The sequence below is a fragment of the Trematomus bernacchii genome, unplaced genomic scaffold (genome assembly GCF_902827165.1).
Source record: "Trematomus bernacchii unplaced genomic scaffold, fTreBer1.1, whole genome shotgun sequence".
Lineage (NCBI taxonomy): Eukaryota > Metazoa > Chordata > Actinopteri > Perciformes > Nototheniidae > Trematomus > Trematomus bernacchii.
Genome location: NW_022987591.1, coordinates 21,650 through 46,698, shown reverse-complemented (window position 1 = coordinate 46,698; position 25,049 = coordinate 21,650). Strand labels below are relative to the sequence as shown.

At 40.0% G+C, this 25,049-nt stretch overlaps 1 protein-coding gene across 3 annotated transcripts; it reads left to right on the top strand.

The window, feature by feature from the left end:
* The first annotated feature begins 25 nt into the window (after positions 1 to 25).
* LOC117481461 (centrosomal protein of 95 kDa-like) lies at positions 26 to 21,272 on the top strand. Of its 3 annotated transcripts, none has more exons than XM_034129149.1 (21): positions 26 to 236; positions 1,347 to 1,475; positions 3,448 to 3,555; positions 3,806 to 3,916; positions 5,893 to 6,013; positions 7,520 to 7,638; positions 8,661 to 8,860; positions 10,208 to 10,280; positions 10,767 to 10,825; positions 11,383 to 11,570; positions 11,682 to 11,808; positions 12,107 to 12,224; positions 12,329 to 12,531; positions 12,933 to 13,028; positions 13,600 to 13,738; positions 18,617 to 18,786; positions 18,891 to 18,965; positions 19,396 to 19,548; positions 19,825 to 19,971; positions 20,090 to 20,161; positions 20,342 to 21,272. In XM_034129149.1, exons 1-21 carry the CDS (start codon positions 212 to 214, stop codon positions 20,516 to 20,518), a joined length of 2,610 nt encoding a protein of 869 aa, XP_033985040.1. In that variant the 5' UTR covers positions 26 to 211; the 3' UTR covers positions 20,519 to 21,272. The 3 variants fall into 3 exon arrangements, with proteins under 3 accessions (XP_033985040.1, XP_033985038.1, XP_033985037.1); XM_034129147.1 differs by having other exon boundaries at positions 11,679 to 11,808; XM_034129146.1 differs by having other exon boundaries at positions 11,676 to 11,808.
* The last annotated feature ends 3,777 nt before the right edge of the window (positions 21,273 to 25,049 follow it).

The window sequence follows — 25,049 nt, the reverse complement described above, 5'->3', positions numbered from 1 at the left end:
TTCCGGAAACAAAGACCGAGCGTAACGTCCAATCAGACAAGACTTCAATTTTAAATGAGACGGTAGTTCCTTCTCCATGTTACTGAAACCCACAACAAACACCGAAACTGTGACCCCATCTGTTGTCAGGACGGAGCTTTGAATGATACGACTTTTTTCCTGCTAGTGGGTAGATTTTGAGCTCCAACTGCCTCGCATCGACAGCCGTTTCATGGGCACCCAGGAGGGAGAGAGAGGTAAGGCAGCCGAGGCTCTGTGCTCCCGTCCGGGGGAAAGCTAGCGACACGTATCGTTATGTTTCTGCTAACATTAGCTGCTAGGTTTGTGTTGCTTTGCTACTGTCACCAAGCCTGTCATTACATGAACACACATATTCTTTAGAGATGAATTACAGTTTTGTTTAAGTATCACAGTTTAGTGTTCTCTGGTGATATTCCCGTTAGCAAGCAAGTAGCAACGGGCAGCTAGCTACTTTAGAGACAACTCAGCCGGTAAAGTTGTGTCAAAACCTACCAGAGGTGACTTAAAAGTGTCAGACTATACTTTGCTTGTTGTTTTAGCATCCCAAATCCACGGCCATCGTTATAATTAGTTAAAAACGTAATGTATGTCATCCACCGGTAACGTTAGACTTTTTAACGGTAGCGTTTTCAGTTCATCTTTATCATTAGATTCAAAATACATTAGTAAAATAACCCAAACAACTAACAGTACCTTGATGAAAATGAGTGTAAGATTAGTAGTAAGGTAGATATTGTCTTTAAGACGGGGAGAGATGACTCCCCGCTCTCAAACTTAAGTTTGCCGCGGATGGGCATTCATGATTAATAGTATCACCCCTAGAGGAGGTACTGATCCTGCTTTTATAAATAAATAAATAACAAGTGAATGTCACAATAATGAGCCATTCAGCTAACCGTCTCACTTTCTTTGGAAACAACGTCCTGTTTTTATTGGGGAGGCAGACAGTGTCCAAACTTTAAAGACTGTTTTGCTGAAGACTTTCCTTTTGGCATTTTGATTGTATTTAGATTTCCTTTTTATTTGTATCTATTTTAATTGTATTTTACATTCTATCTTGTCTTTTTATTATGTTCTTGTAATTGTATTTATCTTTTAGCACTGACATTAATGTTTGTTAATCTGTGAAGCCCACTGAGACCAACATGTTTTGTGATATTAGGCTATATAAATAAACTTTGATTTGATAAACTGGCTCTTTATACATGGTACATGTAACCCTATTCTCTATAGTTATAGGAAGACTTTCTAGATATTAAATCCAAATGTCTGTTTAAGGACTTGATTGTTGGTGATGAACAAGACTTTTGCTTTTCTTTCTACAGATTGGGTAGAGGTGGCAAATGATCTCCTCAGCAAGTGTGCCATAAACCTAAGGCTGAGGAAACTGACGGACTGTGATGCAAATGTTTTCATTGCTCTGTACGAAAACATCTTGGGGGAGAAGGTTCCAGGTAAGAGCAAGCTGCAGATCAACCAAATGTCGACACAATTGGTTAAAAAAATAATTGGCACCTATTTTGATTTTTTTTGTTCATTTTTTCTTGAGTAGAATTACAACTATTGACCGTTTACAGCTTATTTGTGATGAATTGCTGTCTAATTGGATAATATACTGAATTTCTAAAGCATTTGACGTGCTGGTGAGACTGACCTAACAAGCTTTATTAAGCAAATGATTATTAATGTATATAGCAAAAGATAATCGATTGAAATCTGATGAAAATAAATATTACTTTTAGACCAAACGATGCATATACATTTTAATCACAAGGCCAGTGTAGGCTTGTACAAGCTGTGAGGTTTTAGTCCAGTGCATGATCTCCTGAGTGTGCTTAGTATGTGAGGAATGCTTCCTGAGACCATTACATATGCCATCATGAGACTGTTACGGGCCGTCTCCACGGCAGCGTTAAAAAAATCTTGGAGGTGGGCGTATCTGAAGCTTGAGGATTTTTTGCGAGCAACCAATCACATGAATCTCCCGCCCGCGACATACGAAGCAAAAAAGCCCGAAGTAAACTGGATATAAACTCCCCAAAACAGGCGAAAACCTACCACTGTCTCTGCCACCTCCCTCCATGCCTGGCTCCTCCGGTTTATATCCCGGTAGGTCTGGTCATAAAGCACCGGGTGATTGATTCGCTACCGCTAATTTCTCCTCCATTTTTTGGAATATGAGGAAATGACCTGCGGTATTTCTCTCCCAGCATACACGCCGTTTGATTGGCTAGAGCTTGAACTGTCAGATTTGCGTACACGGGATTTGATTGGCTGACGCTTCCACCTCAGCCTCAAAAGTTGAACATTGTTCAACTTTGGATCTTGAAAATCCTGAGAATCTCCGCTCGCCTGCCCACAATGCATTTCGGCGAAAGCGAAAAAAAGTGACGTCACCCCATTCAAAGTGAATGGGCAGAAGCGTTTCAAGATTTTTTAACGCTGCCGTGGAGACGGCCCGTTAAGGTTGCTGAGCTCTTTCCTGCCTTGTTAAGTACAGGAAGTAAAAGCCCAATGTATTCAAGGAAGTGTGTATGCATGTTGCTGTACGGTTGTGTGGATTCCACTGTTTCTCTGGTCTCATACATGCTTTGGAGAGGTGTCATGCTTTTCCGGTTATTACCCGTCCCCTTGTGTGTTATGAAGGTTTTTATGCATGTAAACGGTGTGCAGAGTCAAAACCCTCAAAGTACACCCTGTAGCGAGTAAAACTCTAACACAGAAAATACCTCCCCAAAACGCCTCGTTGGAGATACGTCATTGTCCATTTGATTCTTCCGGGTACGGCATGATGTCATGCCGTACCCGGAACGAAATGGACCAATCCGTGGAGCCGTTACGTTACGTCCGCGGAGCCGTTACGTTAAGCCCCCGCTGATTGGTCCAAATTGACCAATCCACGGACTTCCTCACACACAGGCAGCTCTGCTGATTTCTCCTCCCTGGCTGCAGGCTGATAACAGACAGTTGGGACCGCGGCAACATTCTCTCTGCAGACCCATTCTCACAGCGTTTATCAACCTTTTTCTTACTCAATATCAAGCCACACTTATTGTTTTTACTTCGGCTGTGACTTTGTGTGTGCTCAGGATGAGTTTGGCTGTGTTTCGCTATGTATCCTAAACAAGGAAACAACACCTTCACGGAGCTCACCGCGATTCACAACGTCCCGACCAATCAGAGCACACTGTGCTCACAGGGAGGGTGGGGGCTGGAGCTATTGGAGCTACAACGAGCCGTTAAAGGCAGAGAGTGAAATTCAGTGAATACAAGTAGTTTACAGAGATGCTGTATGAGAAACCAATGTGAGTTTGGAAAAATGCACAGTATAAATCTATTCTAGACCTCAACAATGGAATTATGATCAGTGGAAATGGCCATGACACCTCTCCTTTAACATTTGTCTATGTGTATATATTTGTTTAGATTACATTGCAGCGCCATGCAGTCAAGAGGATGAAGCCCATAACGTTCAGTCTGTAATCGATTCACTCTCCCTGGATTACCTTCAGATCAGCCTCTCACACATTACAGGTATAATGCACTTTCACTCTTTGCAACAGTAATTATTAAGGCATGTATAAAATAAGAACATCTAAAATGAACTGCTACATACTTCAGATGGTAGAAAATCTTACTTTCAAGTCACTTTATTTTTGGCTGCATGACCCCATATCCTTCTGTTCTGAAGGGGTAAACCAAAACACAAGGTCACTTTAACAATCGACCCTTTTCTTCTGCAAAAGTACTGAAAGTAATACTGATAATTGCTGTGTGTTTGCAGGAGAAAATGTTGTCAGAGGGGACAAAGATTCAACCGAGAACCTCCTGGAAATTTTTGATGGCCTCCTGGAATATCTCAAGGAGGAGATAAGCGAGGAGTCACAGAATGGAGGTAGTCACATTCATTTCTCACTTTTCCTTCATCAACTTGACAGATTTTTATCTTACACATTTTTATTTTTATCTCATAGATTGGTATTTTATCTTCAAAATGTCAAAAATAATCGTATTCCAGCTTCTTTAATGTGGATGCTTTCTGGTTTCCATACTCCTCTATGACAGTAAACTGCATATTTTTGCCTTGGACAAAACACACACATTTAAGTATGTTTTCTTGAAAAAACATTAGATTATAAGTGACATCAGTCCTCTAATCATATTCCAACTTCTGCCTTAAAGGTAGGGTAGGTAAGTTTGAGAAACCGGCTCGAGATACACTTTTTGTTATATTCCATGGAATGCTCTTAACATCCCGATAGCAATGAATATCTTAAGTGCTTTGACAAAAAATCCATAAAAAAATGTCATCTGTGGAAGCCGTAGTACTGTAAAAAGCACGACCAATCATTTTAGCCGGCCCGGCTAAAATAACTGGATGGCCTACCTGCCTGTCAGCCTTCCATCTGTGCACAGACTTATCTCGTGCGCTCATTGGTCATGTGCGCGCTCGTGTGTATTGGAGGAGGGGCTCTGTAAGGAAGTGGCAGATTTTTTTCAAATTCTAGCGCACTCGAGCTGGTTTCTCCAAAATTACCTACCCCACCTTTAAGGATCTGGTATTTCCAGTTTCCTTGAAAAAAAAACAAAAAAAAAGGTTTGATTTTTTACTGACAGTCACAGTCTCCGGTGAGACTGCCTGTTTGCCCTTCTGTATGAACAGGACATAATGTATCCTGAACCCAGTTTAGGACCAGCTGGTGCAGGATTTTAAAGGGAACAGTCGACTCTTTTCATTGTGCAGAACTGAGCATGCCTTTGTGTGAGTGGGCTGTCCCCTGACCGCTGCCAAACGGCTAATAGTAGTTAATGACTTTGTCTGCACTTACAAATGATGTGAGTGTCTGAGGCTCCGTTTAACCGAAAACGAACCGAATTCGATATCAAAAAAGTCTTCCGTCCAGATCTACGGAAGATGGAACGGGTTGTATCCGCTACAGTTCTCTATCGTATGGACGGTTAGTTCACACGAGGTCGTAACGGAACCGCGGAAACGGAGCCCTCAAACGATAACGGGTAGATCTGCGGACGGAACGCTCTGGGGAGTCAAACGGCTCCGTGTGTACGCCCGATACGCCATAGCCCCGCCTCTCCCCACCTCTCCTGCTCACCCCCTCAACAACAACAACAACAACAGTGGTCCAAGTGTTTCGAGCCAGGTCCCGGTATCTCGCAGGACAGTGCACCCAGCAGGAGCCTCCAGCAGACCCCCCCGCACGGCAGAGTTTTCTACCCACCTTATCGTTTATCGTTTGAGGGCTCCGTTTCCGCGGTTCCGTTACGGCCTCGTGTGAACGAACCGTCCATACGATAGAGAACTGTAGCGGATAACACCCGTTCCGTCTCCGTGTAAACGGAGCCTGAAAGGCCTAATCAAACGTCCTGCATTTGTAATAATGAAATTGGTTCAGTACAAGAGAAGCTCTTGGTGGTCAGTTTACTGGGGCTGAAGAGTTTAATAATCTAAGCCGTTGTCACATTGGTTCAGTGTTGTGCCTTTCATTAGTGTCTAACAATGACAAGTTGTGCTTCAACTTTTAGTACTCCGCTTAGTTAGGCCTAGTTGTTCCTGTATTTCGCTTCTGAATTTACTTTTGTGCTCAAACCCACAAGATGGTCTGAGTTGTTTATCAGTCTCTTAGATCTTTATCGTTTTGAAGTGTGAGCTTAAGGAAAACAGACATGTTGTCACTCAGAATGTTGAATTAAAGGTCATGTGTTTTTAGTTCCTCTTTAAAATTATTCAGACATTGATTTTGTAATCCCAAGTTTTGCTTTCTCTTTGTTGTTGGTTCTGTGTTTTTTCTTCAGTTTTTTTGTAGTTTTCTGTCTCTCCCTCTGGGTCATTTGTATAGTTCATCTTTTTTCCAGAGGAACTGATTGACAGTCTCAATGAGGATGTCCCTGTTGAAGCCAAAGAGCCTACCAGCTGTGATGCCCCAGCGCAAAAAGAAACTAAACTGGAGGGAGCCTCGTTGTCTTCCAGTGGAGAGTAAGAGCTTTTTTTACTTGCACTGCAAACACTAGTGCACACATGTTGATTTTGGAGATCAATTGTGAATTTATATAAATGATACATTTTATTCATGGTAAAATGTTAACTAGTTGACAAAGTCAGTCGGTATGTTATATATTATTTTGAAATGCTAAAGGTAATTATTGAAAGGAAGTTAAGAAGGGAGTGCAAAGTTTTAAAATCTTGTAAAAGTAGTTTGATACTAACAATATTTATATAAATATACTAATATTTATATTATATGTCTTTATTAAAACATTTTCTGATGAAAATAGTCATAACATCTAGATATTCATAACAAAAAAAGCATTTCCTATTCATATTAAAATGCCTTTTTTTAAACTAATTGACAGTAGACAGAGAGAGTGGACCAAATGTGATAAATGTGTTTCTCAGACTCAAACTTGCAACAGCCCACACAACCTTGCTCTTAAATTAAGAAAAGGCCAAGCATGGTAGGACAAAGAAAACTCTCAAACAAATGAAAAAATACCAAATCTTCTGTTTTGTTTGAGCTCTTCCATTTAAAAAAAAAAGATGACAGTCAGGTTTGCTCCACATGACTTCAACCATCATCAGCTTAGGAGACAATTCTGGCTGCGTATCCTGTTGACTCAACAGACAATTAGGCAAACATTGGAGCTGTAGTGTAAATATTAGAGCCGGAGCGGGTAACTTTAGTCCGCACCCTCTGGCAGAGAGACAAATTACCATATGACAGAGATCATAGAGACGGAGCCGCGGAGGCCCCAGATCAAAAAAGAAAGGTTCAGTTTAATAACAGTACATGCTTTCGTCAAATGCTTTCAGACTATATATATATATATATATATATATATATATATATATATATATACAAATACAAATGCTCATTCTGACAATTTTACACGCATATATTCTTTCATAAAAAATAAAATACATTTTGAACAGACATGGATGTAAACTGCAACTAGTCTGATAGGAGGAGGCATACAACCGCGGGGCAGTAATTCTAGTTTTATGTGTCGGGTGCAGGTTATGGCACTGCTGGTGTATTCTTTCTATTCATACACTATTACATACATTTTTTTGGAGACAGTAAGAGCTATTCAAATATAAAACCGTTGTACTGGGAGTGCCAAAAAAAACACTGATTATATCCCAGTAGCACAATGCAGCTTTTAACATAATCAGTGTGTAGATGTTCCTGCTGTGAGGATTTCAATATCTGTGGACAAGCATGTTATATGGCTCATAACAGCAGCTCTGCCATGACTCATTCTGGCTCAATGACAAGGCTCAGATCTGGAAAACTCACGGTTTAACACGCAAGTCTAATTATTATCATCTCTTTGGTCCTAAGTACTCGTTAAATTCTGTTATCAAGAATATGTCAATTTGAAGAACAGTTGTAGGTCATATCCTTTTACTATGTAGTATTTTTGCGAATAAATATCTAATCCCATATCACAACAAACCATATTATTATGTTGTATCGTTTAGGTCCGCTGTGTATTCCAGTAAACATTCCCTCCATACCTGGAATGCTGAGGAGGCGGGATCAGCCAGTGAGCTCATTGGGCTGGGAGTCTCGGCACGCACATTCACAGCCAAACAAGACGGTGAGACACTCAAACGCTGCCCGTCTTTACCTCAATTCATGTGTTTTTCGGCAAATTACTTACTGTCTATATTTCTACATTTCTACTGTTGCATTAAGATTTGTGAGGAGTTCATTGTTGCCTTAGTTAAAGATTTTTCAAAATGCATTTCTGTTTGAAAATTGTTTAGGCATTTGAGAGAACATAAGTTGTTTTATGCACACATTTCTGGTTTTTTATTACATTTTATAATAGTGTGTTTACCTGTAGTTGTCACAGTATACAGTAGTGACCTAACCAGTTGCGTGGCTTCACTGCAAACCACACATATATTCTGATACAATTTAGCATCAGCAATCAGTGTTTGGCAGACAAAGCATAACCTTGTCGACATAATCCAATACGATTACAGTTATTTGTCTTCCCTGTCACAATTTGTTATCAAGCTGACGTTTTCAGCAATCTGAGATATAAATATTACCATAGAGGAATATTTATATTTCTTTGGGAGTGTTATGACTCTTAAAGGTCCCCTATTATACTGTTTTTCATCAATATATTATAGGTCTCAGATATATACAAAACATGTCTCTGAAGTGTTTGGCTTGAAATACCAAACAGATCATTGTAGCATCCCATAAACCCCTCTGTTTCAAAAGTGCTGATTCTCTGTCTGTTACTTTAGATGAAAATAAGGAGCCACTCCCAGCGCGAGATATTTGTTTAAAAAGAACACAATGGTGCTCTAGGAGGAGATTCAGATGATAAGGTTGGCGGGTGTTACCTTGGTTGGTGATTGGCTAATGGTTACACAAGCCAAAAAAACGTTATGACATCATAAAATGGCCAAAATCTGATCAGCTCATTTTCAGACAGGTATTTATAAAAGGGCGAGTCTTTTTTCCTGAAACTTTCAGAATCTCTTTACACAGAGGGGACATGTGTTTATGTATAAAAGAAATGGAAAAGTGGATTTTGCATAATAGGTGACCTTTAATAAACCTCACGATTAATCAACAAGGCTTGCCTACCCTTCCTTCCAGATCCCACCTCTGTTCCTCTGGACACGCAGGACGCTCCATTGACTGGCGCTCTGCCCTCAGCCATCGCCCTGCAGCCGCCCACCCAGAGCAACACCTCCCACAGACCGGACACAGACCCTCACTCACCCAGCCAGTCCCCCACAGCTGCCGGTCCCAGCCAAGGGCCTGCAGGGGAGGAAGCTGCTGCTGTCACCACAGAGGTAGCCTTATGATTCAGTATGATAAGCGTTTACATTTTACCTATGATTTGAATGCAATGAAAGGACATGCAAACGTTATCGTCCTGAAGTTCTAGAGGCAAGAGATATGTTTGTCTAGTGCCAGCAATGCAACACTGTCTCTCTTTTAAACTCACTTTCACCCTGACACTTCTTATTTTGGTGATTTGAGGATAATATAGGAAAGGAAAAGCATACTCATCCAAAATGGCTGAGACTTGGAGTTTCTTCAGCAATAAGCCTATGTGTTTAACTTCTCAGAATTCCTGACTGACTGGATACTGTACTCAGGATCAGTTACCAAACATCCTAAGGAGAAGTATATTGAATGTCTGCTGTCCTTTAGCTTGGAAGTGTCACATTTCTATAATAAGGCTTGCTTTATGGGTCAACTCCTGTACCGCCCTACAGCCATGACCAACCACACCCTCACTTTGGATAACTAAGCCTCAGCCAAGTTTTTTTCCAGACTGTTTTATGTACCTAAACCAAACCCTTAACCTAACCAAAGCTTTGAACAGCTTAGCAACAGTCTTTTGAACTGCATTTATGCAGGTGAACTTGGGTCTTTGTCATACAGCAGACTAAACCACAAATAGTTTGCTGAACATCTATTGTATTAATGAAACAAATGTTACTGACACAAATTGGATTACCAAATTTAAGTGACGAGTTGTTGACGAAGTTCTGACAGACATACACATATTTATTACCTTTTAAGGAATTTACTGAAACTATTGGCAATCTGACTCTCCTTAGCACGCTCAGGTCTTGGCATGCACAAGATCCTGAGGTTGTGTGGCTGCTCACACACACACACACACACACACACACACACACACACACAATAACAGCTTAACCTAGGGCCTGCTCCTATTCACCAAGTATTTTTTCTTGCTCTTTTAAAAAACTTGTGAACAAAACTATTGAGTGTTTTATCTCTTCGTCTACCTGCTAGTCTGAAATGGTCATCTAAACCTCTAGTTCTAAGAAAATGTTTGAGGATTGTGTCAATAGCAAGCAAAATAGTTGGCAAACCCTAAAAGCTCTCGACTCTTTATTCTTTTGATGGAAAGGACGAAGAATGCAGTCAGTATCATAGTTCAAAGCTCCCATCCTCTCCTCAGCCAGTTCTCTATTCCAAGTGCCAATAATGTTTTTAATTAATTTGTTTAATGCTACAGACAATTGTGATATGACCTTGTCTGTGTGTTTTGTTTTTACTACTACTTGTCTGCTTTTCTTTGTTCCTGTTTCTTGTGTTTGTTGAGACCAATGTTCCCCCTTGTGGACAATAAAGCTATATTTCTCACCATCCTTCTCACACAGCCTGAAGCTAAACCAGAGGCTGAGACAGTTGTTACCAATGGGCTACATTCTCCTCCTACTTCCCACTCTCCTGGTGAGTAAAACAAATGTACCTTCATATTAAATTCAGATCAAAATGTAAAAAATCTCCCGGTTCAGACATTTATTATTCAAAGGGTGCATGGCTGTTCTAGATATATTGACAATAAGGGAGTTTCAGGACAGATTTCAGAAAATTGCAAAAATGCTATACATTAGCTCTCCAAATGAAAAGGTTTTAAACACCAAATCCCAGCATGACATTTTTTTAAGGTGCTCCAACTTGGTACACACGAGCATCGGACGAAGTTTATCTTCAGATTCCCAGCTCTCAGATGATGCAAACAAATGATATGTAGCATATACTGTTGCCTTTTCCTCCTGCCGGGTATAACTTCATTGGATTATAAATTATGACAGAATATTTGAGTCGACAGTGGATCTCCTTACCAACTGGTAAATCACCGTTTATCTGATATGCATGTGTGAGGGCTAACAAGTGTAACTTTATTCTTAATGAAATGTTTTTCTCAATGTCTAGCTGCAAGTGAGTCCAGTCAGCACAGAGCCAGGACAGAGGTGCAGGGGGAGACACTAGAGGTGAGAAAGCAACAAGCCCTTGTATTCATTTTTACAGAAACCTCAAACCCATGCAGAAATGTTTGGATCTTTTTTTATTGTAAGCATTGTGTCATCTCCAGAAACCCTTATAAACAGCACGGGTGAAGGTTGGGTTTGGACCTGTGTGTGTGTTATGCTGGTTGCTCTTTTTATTAGGAGGTTAAACTGACATATTGATATACATTATATGCTGGTAAATGCAATCTGGTGGAATTTCTATAATGAAATAAACACTGAATATTACCTGCAAAACTGGGAACTCTTTTCTTCAATGGCTCATTTGCAGTCTTTCTTTAAAGGGGCTCTGAGCAAAAATCATACTTTATTGTAACATAAAATAGGACATTTGTTAGTGAAGGCTTATCTGTCACATTCTTGTTTATCCAAGACTGACAAGCCCATTCTGTGCCATGTGTCCATGTTATTAAGAGGGATTTATTCATTTTTATAAACAAATGCCACACCTTTATGTTAGTTTCCCTCTTTCTGTAACTTTTTGTAAACCAACTAAGGAATCTCTTTTTGTCTAATTTCAGCCCACTAACGGGGGTCCCAGGAGGGTTTTGTTCCGCACCAAGCCAGATGTGCTCTTCCTCACCCTGCAGGATGAGATGGTAGTCACAAGTCCTTCTCCGCCAGACACTGAGGAGGAAGAGGAGGATCTGAGTTATACACGAAGACAAGCGGACAGAAGGATAGATCACAGGGATCGAACAGGCCTCAGGTAGTGGACTTCCAAAGGTCAATAAGAGGCAACAGAATATTGAACTGAAGGGACAATGTGTTAATGCTCCCTTTCCTGACTGTCTGACTATACTTGCTCCCTAAGCAGCAGCAGCAGGTTGGAGGAGGAAGATTTGAAGGAGCCTCTGTCGTACCGCAGACAGAGGAACAAAAAAGCAGAAGAGGAGCTTCATCACATATCTGAGAACCTCTCCCATCGATTAGAGGAACTTGATCAGGTGTGACATTTGTATAAGATATCATCATATTTTCATAAATGTTTTGTATCCAAGCAAAATTAAATTTGCTGTGCATGTGTGTCTAATTAAGTGTTTGTATTTACCTGTTTTTTTTATTTTCTACATGCACACTTTTTAAGCAATTGTTAGCTGCATGATTTTAAAACTATGTAGGAAAATCTGGGGAAAATATCTAACCGTGATCATTTTGACAAATAATGTTTTGGAGGGTTGACATTCTTACATCTTTCAAATGTTGTTATTAATTATCTTTTTAACGCATGCATTTTTCCTGTAGATGCTCAAACGAGTTCTGGGGGACAGTGGAGAGTCCAGTGACGTGAGAGAAGAGGACAAGCAGTCCCACCACAGTGACAGCGTCATGGAGTGCCGCAGGGCTCCCAGACAGCAAACGGGTAGATACACAAATGATGGCTAACACAGTTAACTCTTTCATGATCTTTGAAGAGCCGGAAATATTACAATAATTCTATTCCATTGTTAAATGTTATATTTTCAGGAGCACCTGGCACTGAATCCTCCCCCCGGACACGCTCCTTATCCCCCTCCCCTCCGCGGGTCCGTCGCTCCCTGCAGGGACAGTTGGAAGCTGCCATGGCAGAGGCCTTGAGTCTGGATGATGGGAGACAAACAAACCTTGCCTCTGCTCAATCAAGACGAGGAGAGCTACACCACACACCGTCTCACCGAAAACTGAGCAAGGTATTACCATGGTTATTGTTTTCAAAGTGCTTTCCCTTTAAGTTTCCATAGTCTGCGACCCTGGGCATGTGGTAGCTTAACTAGTGGCACACTAGCATGCCAAATGTCCTCTTACTCAGCAATTTGAAGATGTGCTGCTTGATTTTGAGTAGTTGGATATATTTTGGAGGTTTATGGCTAATGAACAAGATTGCTGGAATGTTGGCTTAATGATTTGAACTCAGATGTGTATATTTTTATAAGTAATTTCAATGTCCTGATTATGAGAGAAATTTCATAAATGTTGTTCTTTAATGTTGCTTTTCACATATTCAGATTTAAGTTAATTTGCTTAACTTGTTTATTTTGGTTCTATTCATCATGTCACGAGCCTACAAAATAATGTGGACTCTCTCTTTCAGTATTTGGAGAATAAGGCCTATGAGGAGGAGTTGAAAAGATATGAAGACAAAGAACGGGCCGATATAGACAAGGCACGCCTCAAAGCTCAGGAAGCTGTAAGTCATTAGTATGATGTGTAGTACAATGTAACCGTAACCAAAGTATTATGTAATCAGACATTGTTAATGACCTTATTAAAAAAACTGTTTAAAACCTAGAGACAATAGAGGTGAAACACAATCCTTTTATCATGTGCACTTTCTGAACTAAAATCAATTTATGAAATCACATATGTTCAAAATAAGTGCAAAGTTTTAATGTATTTACAGAAAAACACAGATAGTCATAACATGGTAAATACTTTTAGAATGCATTCAAACAGAAATCTACTTTCACGATAAACATATAAATAGCAACTTGTTTAATCTAATGGAAACTGACATTAACTTTAACGCCAAATGACCTCAACTGATGTTAAATGGTATAAAATGGGAAAGGAGAAATAACTTCTGCTTTGCACACTAGTCTACGAGCGGCAAAGAAAGGATATTAACCTTACCAAAAAGTCCTTTAGCTTTGAGAAAAATGAAAAAATTGCAAGTTTTTGTTTGCTTTACCTGATGGGCAATTAGTCCTAGTTTACTAGCCTTTAAATGTGTCAATGTGTGTGACTGTGTGTGTGTGTAGGAGCGCCAGTACAGAGAGGCTATACTCGGGGAAGTTTCGGACGCGTCCAGACTGTCTCCAGAGAGAACGAAGACCCAACGTAAAGCACAAACCACACCGAGACGGAGACGGCAGGAGGCCCCCAGGAAAGCTCCATCAAGTAGGTTTAGACTTGTATATTTACCACATGGACCTTTCGGCTATTATTCTAGATTTTGATTAATATTCTAAATGCATTTTTCCACACTACTAGTATTGTCACTACTGGAGAATAAACAATGCTTTTCGCTTCTTTTACTGCTTTACTCTAACTGCACATATTAAACATTATTACTAAAGCTTCAGCTAGAAAGTAAAGTTTACAGAATAGTTTTCCATCAACAAGCATCTCCCACAGCATAATAATGATCCAATTTCAGATTCGTGTGAGTCAGTTACATCTTAGACAGAGTTGCCTTGTAGCTCTTCAGGGGCCTCATTTATAACGCCTTGCGTAGGATTGACGTAGGAAGGTTGCTTACGTAGTACAAAGCACAAAAATAGGTACATACATTTTCCGATTCACAAAACCTTGCGTACCGGCGAGGGAAGTGCGTACGGCACTCCCTACGCCTGTTTCCCTTTTATAAATCACAATCGACTCGTAACGCCCATATATGCCTATACATAGTCAAAGAAACGCCCATTCATTCATTCATTTGGACTGACTGCATGAAGAAGATCGCAGGAAATGACGATAGAACAGCTAAAAAAGACATCTCACACCGTGTCAGATTTTGGTTATTGTGGGGAGGTCGAGATAAATCATATTGTTTGGTGGATGCAGTTTGAACCAGAGTAGCAGCATGGAGGTCGGATCGTCACCAAAATAAATAAATAAGTGGTCCGAAAAAAGTTTATGACAAAACAAATACACATAACCTTCCTCAGGCAGTGTGTTTGTCCCGGGGACAGGAGCCCCTTGATGAGAAACTGTAAGAAATGATCGGGGAATCCCTCCGGAGTGGAGTCATGACGACTGGATCTGAATTATTTTTGTTGTATTTGGTGGTTTGTGTTCCAGCTGTCGATCAGCAACTATATATCCATAATCCACCAGTTAAAGGAAATACAACTAATGTGTTGTGTTATATTAGCTGTACAATTTACCACATATGGTGTTCTTAGTTTCCATACCTCCTGTGTTTTACGAGCGACTTATCAAGTCTTGGCAAACGGCATAAAACACGATTAAACGTGATAGTATATAAAACCATGCTCGTATCTACAACCTATAGAAATGCAAAACGGCGTCAGTTTAGACGTAATTCTGTCCTCCTGCTTACCGCATCATTTATGAGAAAACATTTCATAACATTAACACAACATATTCGAGGTGGTTTTAAATAGCATATCCGTATTTATTTATTTCTCCAAGTTATGTTTTTGTGTGCACTGAGGAGTCTCAAACAGGCGTTTGTTTAATCATTTTAAGATTGGCTTTAATCAATGTTTGAAAATGAATTCTTCATATTTGATAAATGAGAGGTAACATTTTATTTATGGTATTATTTCCACATATTTCTCTCCATGCTTCCTTCTGCCAACGGTGTCACAGTTTCTCGTCTCTCCCGTTTGTGTGCTTAGTGCGTACGCATGGGTTAGAGTTTGCGTGGAGGACAGCACATTTTCCCGTCAAGTTAGTATTTTATAAATCGCAAACATTGCGTAGAAACTGGCGTACGCCATTTTTTGAGCGTATATCCCTTTATAAATGAGGCCCCTGGTCTGTACGAGGTCATGGTGACTCTGAGACCGAGGCTTCAGAAGTGTTTGTCTTATTAAGCTGTGGTGACTGAGCGGTAGCCTTTAAGGACACCTTCTCCTTTGGCTGACATCTCTTCTTTCGCGCTTTTCTTTTCTTTTTAAAGTTCATATTTCTCACTTCAGGCTGGTTGGCCCACTTGCCGTGATAATGGCAGAAGTAACAGCTTTGGTAGACTATCAAGAAAGGACCATTAGTCTTTTTCATACAGCGGCACTTTCTGTTGCACATGGGGCACTCCTTCATCAGCTGCAGGATGGCCTCTTCATCAACAATGTGCTGCAGATCTGGTCTGCTATGGGGAAGAAAATGAAAGGAGATACATTATTATGACACTTGTTGCAGCACGGCTAGAGGTGAAAACATGTTGTCACTACGGATTCATTGCTGAAGGTATAAAAGTGGTGCAGGGGTAAATGAAACCTCTGAATTGATTAACTGTATCACAGAACTGTCGGCCTTTTATTGAAAGCTATGTGGTTTACTTTGCACATCAGTGTTTCATGATCAAAGATATTTTTTGACTTACTTCTCCGTGGTTACAGTGCATGTCTCAGGTACATTTACTTGAATGCCTGTGAATAAATGTTGGTTTTGTTAGTCAACCGCATCTTTTTTAGTCCATTGTAGTAAATAATCTACTTAGTAAAACCAACAAAAAAAAACTCTCTATTGGAATACAATACAACTTGTATTACATCAGCAGCCAACAGTGTATAAACACTGTCTACACCTGGCTGAGGAACATCAGAAATGTACCAGACAAATAGTAAAGAACATTAAAGTTGAAGATTATTCAACGTCTCACCTGAGCTTCTGACCTGGCCTGGTGGTCCGTCCATTACTGCCGAGCTGTCATGCAGCTGTAAAATACCACACAACACAGACACATTTCAAACCCCTGGCTGCAGACAATGACTTGTACGTCAAGAAGAATGGCAGGGAACTAGAATATCCCCCTGTCCTGCTCCATCTTATATGTCCAGTGTGTAATCCTTCCTTTTAACTGTGCACATCTCCTGCAGACCCACATGAAACAGGTGTGAAAGTGCCTACAGTAAATGGCAGTCAGCGTGCATCTAGTTTAGAGAAGCAGACCGGAGTACCAGCAAGGAACCAAAACAAGGAAGGAATATCAGTTTAAGCTGTATTTCGATTATTTTTCACAGCTTCACCTTGCTGTCAGACCAGTCTGTATTTCTTTGCATAAGCGCCACTTAGCCATATACAATATTATGCCGGAAATCAGCTGTCATTGGTCTAAGGAAGACACAACAAATGCAAGAAATTATAAATGAGTGATTATAACAGTAAAGTCTACAGAAGAAGAATTTCCCAAATGGAGAACTATCGAACCAAGAGAGCAAATCCTTAATCGCTTGTGGAAAAGTTGACATACTTTATGTTCACCTCTGTGTTTATTGCCAAAAGATTTTACATTGTGTGTCACCATAAAGTAAAAATGGTAACTGCAGACAGCACCAATCAGCTCATCTCTGGTTGATATGTAGCTGCATGTGAGGCAAGGTGAGCTCCAGATGATGATGATGGTCTGAGGAGGGATTGTTCAGGACTGGTGAGAACAACAGTGAGTTGTGAATCTATTGTGGAGGCCCGGTGGCTCTCTAATGGTGACTTCTTATGAGTTTTACATTGGGGGACCCCATGTTTTTCTGGTATTGTGCTTTGTGTAGTTAGTACATGCCTGTTAAAGTATTACATATATCAATAATGGTCCTAGTTTGTTATGCATTTTTAAATAGCATGTTGACCTACATCTCCATCATAAACAAACTCGCTACCCTATACATAATTTACAGAATGTATGTGGTTTGTGTTGCACAGTTGTACTACAATTTTGGTTCTCATTGAAACAAAACAAAAATATTTCTATACTGGTTGTTTGGTAAGTTGTTCTGTATATTTGTGGACATTCAGCGCCATCTTACCTGTAGCCTTGGTACAGCAGTGGGCTTCCGCAAGTTTCTATTTTGCCTATTGGACCGAGGTACTATAGAATCCTCTTCAGAGAAACGATCACTGCAAACGCGGAGTTGTAAATGTCCAAGGTTACAAGCCACTGCTGTTCAACAATATGTTCAAACGTGACGCGGTGAAAGCTAAATGATGTGACAGGACACGTAATTGTCTGCACAGCACGGAAAAACACGTGAACTCGCCATCGTTTTTACAAGCAAATCAACAGCAGCGGAAGCGGAATACAGTCTGCAGCACACGTTCTCTGGCGTATGTATACGGAAGTTCTTCGGTGGACAGAATGTAGTGCCACATTAAAGAGCCGTCTGACGGCAAATGAAGCCGGCTAATACCTGCTGCAACCGATCACAGCATTACATTGCGTTGCTTCTTCACACTGCGTGACTTCTCCAAACTTGAGGCGTGCATACCGCCATCTCCTGTAGGTCGGCCACTTCAAACTATGCCTTTAGTGAACAACACACGATGCAACATTACACCGCCGACTTCAGCTAACATTAGCCAGTCAGTACCATAGACTGAATATATTTAAAGGTCAGTACGTGTGGTTATTGTCGGTGGATTCCGCAGCAGCTACTCTCTCTCTGGTGTAGCTGCACTGCAATCACTTGAAATATGATGCTTGTCTATTCGTGTTGTTATGGTACGGGTGCTTGAAGCGGCCAAACATGACTGAGAACCGTATTTATTTCTCACAGATGATGCATAGTAAATAGTAAAGTAAGTTATATTAAATCCAATTAAAATACTATTCGACGGTATTCTACAGTTTTTAATTATTTGAACAAAGTTGTCTCAAAATTAAAATATCATGTATGGTTTGTTTAAAACTGAACTATGTCCAGGTCCCTTTTAATGTTATTACACTGTACAGTCTTTGCGAAATGTAAAGGGAAAGTAAGCTCAATTCACATTACATAAAATATGAATATGTTATTACTATGTACCATGTCGTTAGAGCTGTCTTTCCCATTTAGATTTATCAAAAACTTTAGTAAAATCCCATTAACTTTGAGAGGTCATAGTCAGGGTCATTCTAAATAGGATTCACTGGACATTTCTGATAACCTATGAGGGACATGTCAAAAATCATTATTGTATGATACTTTAAATGTTAATCTACCATTTTTAAAGGCTTGGATTTAGTGACAGTCTACTGTGAGGTTGCAGATTTAGACCAACTATTTATACTTTAGTTGTAATATTATGGTTTGTGTTTTCTCTTCCTTTCTCCAGTGAAGATAAAGGAGAATGACCTCTTACCTGTGCTTCGGGAGGAGCTGCCCCACCTTCACATCTCCCAACAAGCCCTGGGTCGGATGTGGGAGCAGCAGATGCAGCAGGTGGACAGACTCCATGCCCTGTCGTCCCCTCAGAACCAGCGACACAGCAAGATCTCCAGCCAGGTAGGACTGGGAACTGGGTGCCAGACCAGGATGTGCCCTTTAAAATCTGGAGCATATGATTTGGTTGATGGATTGAATGTGGAAAATCCCTGCTTATCTTTCAGGTTCAGGAAGCGCAAAAGAAACATGACCTGCTTCAGGAGATCGTTCGCAAAGAGAAGGATCACAACAGGCGTCTGGTGAGCGTCAACACAAACACATTTAAAAGCTCTTTTTCACATCTAGAAAACTCATGCAGTTACAATGGCAATTTAGATGACTCTAGTAGATCAACAGATCAATACATTGAACTTTTATTGACTTTCTTGCACTGTTCTCCAATCATGTATATGTTATCTACATAGCTACAGACTTGTGAGACATTATCCCTGGCCCTACCACTGTAAATTAAAAACTATTGTAACACTGTCCTGGATATGCAGTGTTTGTCATACCTATACACTTTACCTAAAGATAGACTACTACTGACGCTAAAGTATCTCTAGCGCCCTCTGGTGGCTGGCTGCAGTACAGGTCATATAGCCGCTCCATGTCAGCCAATAGGAAATGGGAAAACCAAAAACCTCAAAGAAGCTGAACCATTACAAGCTAAAACTGTTTTTCTTCCAGAGGGACTTCAAAGAGCGTGTCGTGCAGCAGAAGTCGACCCAGAACAGACTGAAGGAACAGAGGCAGCAGATAGCACGTGCCAAGAAGTACCACAGCGAGTACCACGTCCAACACCGGGCCCGCCTCATGAGGGCCCGCACCGAGGAGGAGAGGGTGGGTAGTGAAGGCCAATACTCACTTTGAACTCCCGCTGACAGAATAAGACCACAACCAACAGATACTTACAATGTGTTTATCTCTTCATCCTTTTCTTTCAATTATTAAAAGATGTTTCCTTCATTATATACTGTGTTTAAAAATGCCACCAAGTCAGAGCAACTGTTTACTATTAGCAGATATAAGTATGGTTACGTGGTTAGATAATAAATTACAGACCCTGTGATCATCTGGCATTAGTCTTTTTGTTGATGTTTGGTTGTGTGTGTTTAGATGTTTCGGCAGCTGTTTGAGGAGGGCTTGGAGCTACAGAAGGTTCGGTTGAGAGAGCAGAAAGCTTTCGCCAGGGAGCAGCGTCTGGAGAATCAGAGACGACACCAGGACCAGATCAAGTCCATGGAGAACTACTATAAAGACCAAGTAAGACACACACCTAAATATAAACCAGGAAGTCAGCCTAACTGTGGTCCTGTTTTAAAATGGGTTTAAAACATACTCATTATTTCTAGGTGAGCTATAATGTGCCCCTCTCTTTCAGTTTTCACTACTAGCTGAAAAGCTCTCTCTGGAGCGGCAGGACATCCAGGTTCGGAAAAAAGCTCAAGAAAAGGTAAACCTTTCAATTATGACCGTGGTCACAAATAAACTGTACCGATTTCTATTGTCAGACGCCTCAAGAGCCACACATTTGTTTTGTTTTTAGGTTTTAAGTTTTTAAGTTATTATGTCTATTGCAGTGACTTCAAAGCTGAAATGTCCAAATTGAAAAGAATGTCACATTTTCTCACAGGCTCTGCTGAAGATGAAGAGAGAGCTGCGTTCAAGAATGGAGCGTGAGATCGGTGAGCTGCAGAAGATCATCATCGAGAACGACAAGGACGATCACTTCCAGGATCTGGAGGTTCAGAGGCTGCGCAGCCGGGTCCAGATGGCTTCCTTCCAGAATAACACTAGCTATCTGCACTGACCAGGGAACAGAGACTCAGGACGCTTTGAAGCTGGATTTACATCAGAGGAACATTATGCAAAAGACTGTTTCTGCCTCTCTAAAATAATGGTACGACTTTCCGGCCGCTGAACAGTACGTCTGCATCTTCCTTTGCACAGAAGAGGAAACTCTCGTAAGAACAAGTCCTGATGATTATTAATGAACTGAACACTCAGACAAGATGTAGCTATTGGCTTATTTAGCTAACTTCCTCTCACCTCAGCTGCTATACCTGAACTTAATGACATCTTGGACCGAGTCCCCTTCTTCCATGGATTTTAGTACTTGATAACTGAGAATGTTTGAAACGGTCTTTGTGAGCTGATCTCGTAGCAAATTAGTTCAAATGTTCTTCCTTTTGCCAAATAGGGACTTTTGATGCAAAGTTATTATGAATGTCCCACACCGACAGATTTTTAACTCCCATTTCACCCTTAAATGTCCGATCATCAATGATTTAACCGTGCTTGTGGATTATTTATTTGTTAACCTTAATGTTGTTTGATTTTAAATTAACCTGGTGTTCTAGGTTAATTCTGTCTGATCACCATGGGCGATGATAATCAGTCTTTTCCTCCATTGTGATTGTTTTTAACTCTCCGCCAGAACTAAAGGAATCGTAGTTTTAAACAGAAACAGGCTGTGATGTTAAAACACTGTCCACTGATATGTAACTAATGAGCACACCATTTCCCCATCATCATCTTCCATTAAATGTGTTTGCTCACTCATCTCTTCTGGCTGACACGGGTCAAAGTTCAAGGGTTACATTTGTATTTTCTTCCTCAAATATGCAGGTAACTGTTTTAGTAATTTTATTGAAGATAAAGGCTGATCCTAATACAATTGACCAAAGTATCCAAAAACATAAAGTCACTGAACAAATCCCTTAATAACGATGAATGAACATTTCTAATTTCAAAAGGTAAAAGACCAAATCCAACCTTACATTGAAGAGACTAGAGACAATTACCTGTACATGAATGCCATTTTATTTTGGCTAAACTTGTGCATCAAATGAGAAAACAAGGTGTCTGGAATAGATGATGTACAATGTGGACAGGAAAACTGAAATGGTTTATTCATAACACGTTGAGTATTTAACCTAAACTTTGTGCCCCAATTACACCTGGAAGCAACATGCTATTTGTATCTGGATGCTGACATCCCATCTAAGGGCCTACAGCTAGAAATATGAAACATGATCAGTGTGAGGGAATAAGTTCTGCTGAGTTATGCCAGGTCAGGGGGGAAAGCCATTGATGGGCACCAGCTGCTTTAATTCCCTTTTTGCCAGGATGACTTCCTTCCTACTGTCTTAGTTTCCTTGCAGAGAGTTAAATGCATTTTCAATTAGCTGGGCAGAGTTATTTATAGAATTTTTCCGAATTTGGTCGGGCTGCACAGAGTACATTTACTCTTGTATGAGATTTCAATGCAAATCAGACAAGCTTCTGATGTTATGGCACTTTGATCATCATAGTGCATCCTGCATACAATTACACCGTGCGTAGCATATCCTAATAAAGACTGCATTGAGTTTAACAACTAACATGAATCATTAAAACACGTTTCAATACTGCTTTTTTTTAGCAGATAACTGTCAAACTACATATTGGCTCAAGGACAGAAACCTTCAAAATACTAACATGTTGAAATAAGAACCTTAACACAAAGAATAAAACATATTTCCTTAGTGAACCATCTCTGCCTTTAGAAAACAATACAAAACCTCTCACTTGCATCAGATGGTGTTCTGATGGGTGTGATTATAACAAGAAGGGTGACATCTTACAGTGTAGTTGACACAGCTTCACAGAGTCCAGAGTTAATATAACCAACCTGAACGAAGGCAGCAGAAGTTCAGCAGTTTTAGTCCAGTGTGTCAGAGGTTGAAAAAGAAAACTGGAGCATATTTCAACTCAGCCTCACTGCTTGGCTGAGCTGCTTTGTCTACGTGCTGTATCTTTTCATTCTATCTGGAAATCTTCTTCCTCATCATCCAGCAGGTTAGTCCATTTTGAGCTGCTGCTGCAGAAACAGCACGTCTGGTTGACCATGAGCTTTAGTCCTATGACTCGTTTTCCCACGGTACACTGTCTGTTGCATTCCCGGCACTTCTTCAACAGCTGAAGGAGGCACTCTTCATCAACAATGAACTCTGATGAGCTGAGGGAGATAGAAAAGACACAACATAACCTTAATAACAGGTCTTCTTTCAATGAGAAAGGTTCAATTTAACAGTTTTTTTAACATCATCACACCTCCCCAAATCCACCAGGTAGTGTCCGTCTCCCACACTTAACGAGGTGCTGAATTCTTCATCTTCTTCAATATCTGTGTGGATTCATTTTAGACCTATCAGTTATGACTTCACCTTTTCCTGTTAACAATTATCTTGCAATCTTTTGACTTTTTTTTTTGCTAGTGAAGGGCTGTGTGTATGTGACTCACCTCTATTTTCTGACTTGAGGGTTGTCGCACACTTATCTTCAGTATTGATTGATTGACTCGAGGCATCTTTTGTCCCCGACTCCTTAAAATGGGACAAGGAGCAGCAAGCATCATCATGCTGCTTAGTTAAAAACAGGCAACACAATTGGTGCTGGAGAGAAATTGTTTGTATCGAAGATGTAAAACAATCGTATTTACCTTTTCAGTTTCAGGTGTCTGGACAGAAGGAGCAGCGAAGGTATCTTGCTTGACTTCATTTGATAAACTAAAAAGAGAAGCACTAGGGTTTACAATAAACTACCTCATGTCATCCAGCAGCATGTTGTGTTGACATGTCATTCATAATCACTCTGTAAATGACGTAACAAAGTTGCCTTAATTAAAAAGAACAACGCAATTAATTTCATAGTTAAATTCAATAAATAAATACTTTATTTCATGTAATATTATAATCGTTAAATATGGCATGATTTAATACAGTTTGTTTTATATGTTAAACCAATATGCGTAAGTGTTTGTTGTTTCCTGTGCCTAGGAACTAATGTTTGTTGATACACTGGACAACTCAACGTGGTTTGACGTCTTTATTTGAAGCTCTGCTGAAGTCTGTGACAAAGTTTTAATTTGACAAAGTTATACGGAAAAGGTACTTTAAGATTAATCTCCTTTCACGACAAGCGGCCAACGAGGTATTTGTTTTATGTTTTCATGTTTCCTATTTTCATTCATATATGTGTAGCACAATATGCTAATATGTTTGGCTATGTATACGTGTAATTCGTTTGTTGTAGTTCTCACGACGTAACTGAAGAGGGGAGGCTACAAGATGAAAAGTCCAAGAAATAAACGCCCGTTTTAAAGAACCGACCTGTGTCTGTGTCGTGAAGAGAGCTACATACTCTATAATCCAAATGTACATGAAAAGGCAAAACATGTCAGCAACACTATGAGGAAGTGACAGCTGTGGAAGTAAAAGTAGCAACAGTGTAAACAAATAGTAAATAATACAAAAGTATCTGTATGCAAATATACTTACAGTACCAAAAGTAAAAGGTACACATGATGTAGATTTTCTTAGAATAAAATATTACTAATACTAAATATATATAATGATATACTATTGTACTGTTTATTGAAAGTTGTATTCATTTATTAAAGTAAAGTACAAGAGGCTCAAACCTGGGATTAAGCAGCTTTTGCGTCTTCACAGCAGGTTCAGGAGGCTCTGAGTGTCTTTCTTCCATTTCTTCACACTTTCGGAGGGCTGTCTGCTATTAGCTAAAACATAATGAATATAGGAAAAGCGAAGTCTTTAGCCACAACCACATTTTACATCAATCTACTACTGAATGAAATCAATGTATTTATGAAAACTATTCAATATTACAGCTGATTAATTAAAACGAAGTATATTAACTTCATAATGTGTATATAATTACAAAACTAATTGACACATTCATCAAAAATGTTTCACTAAAAAGTTGAAATATTAATTAAAATCATATTTAAAAACAGTTTTCCCAGTTTAATTTTTGTCTACTTTATATATTGTTTTCAAAGTTAAACCATAGCTTACATATTGAAGACACATACAACAAAACAAAAAGGTAAACAAACAAGTCACATGGAAAAAGCTAAATTATTATGCTGATTTATTGTAAATTAGCTAACGTCAGAAACCACTCAGGGAGCTCAGATCACGTGTGTCTTTCGCGCCACTGAATAAAACCACTTCCGCCTCCTGTTAATGACGCAGCGGGAAAATCATCTGACTGCGTGAGTGTTTCTCAATCGCGAGTAAAGCTGCTTCAAGCATACTACGTCATATAGAGTGCCGCCGAAGTACTGTTCCAATCTCCAGCATACTTGGAAATCTACCGAGCCCGGCGTACTTCGTAGCGAGAAATTTCGAGGCTGCACATGTGTAGACTCCGCGCCGCGGTCTTAAAATCCCCACAATGCTTTCGGAGGGACCCGTTTACAGCCCCAAGGTCCTAACAGCGAGACCCCTCCTGAACTCCATCATAATGTCAGGGATATAACACTCCTGTGTAAA

Bases quoted from the DNA above. Each gene is read 5' to 3' on its own strand.
- LOC117481461 (XM_034129146.1), top strand. From the start codon at position 212: ATGGGCACCCAGGAGGGAGAGAGAG. The intron at 237-1,346 runs GTAAGGCAGCCG...TTCTTTCTACAG, and splicing joins CACCCAGGAGGGAGAGAGAG to ATTGGGTAGAGGTGGCAAAT. The intron at 12,225-12,328 runs GTAGATACACAA...TTATATTTTCAG, and splicing joins GGCTCCCAGACAGCAAACGG to GAGCACCTGGCACTGAATCC.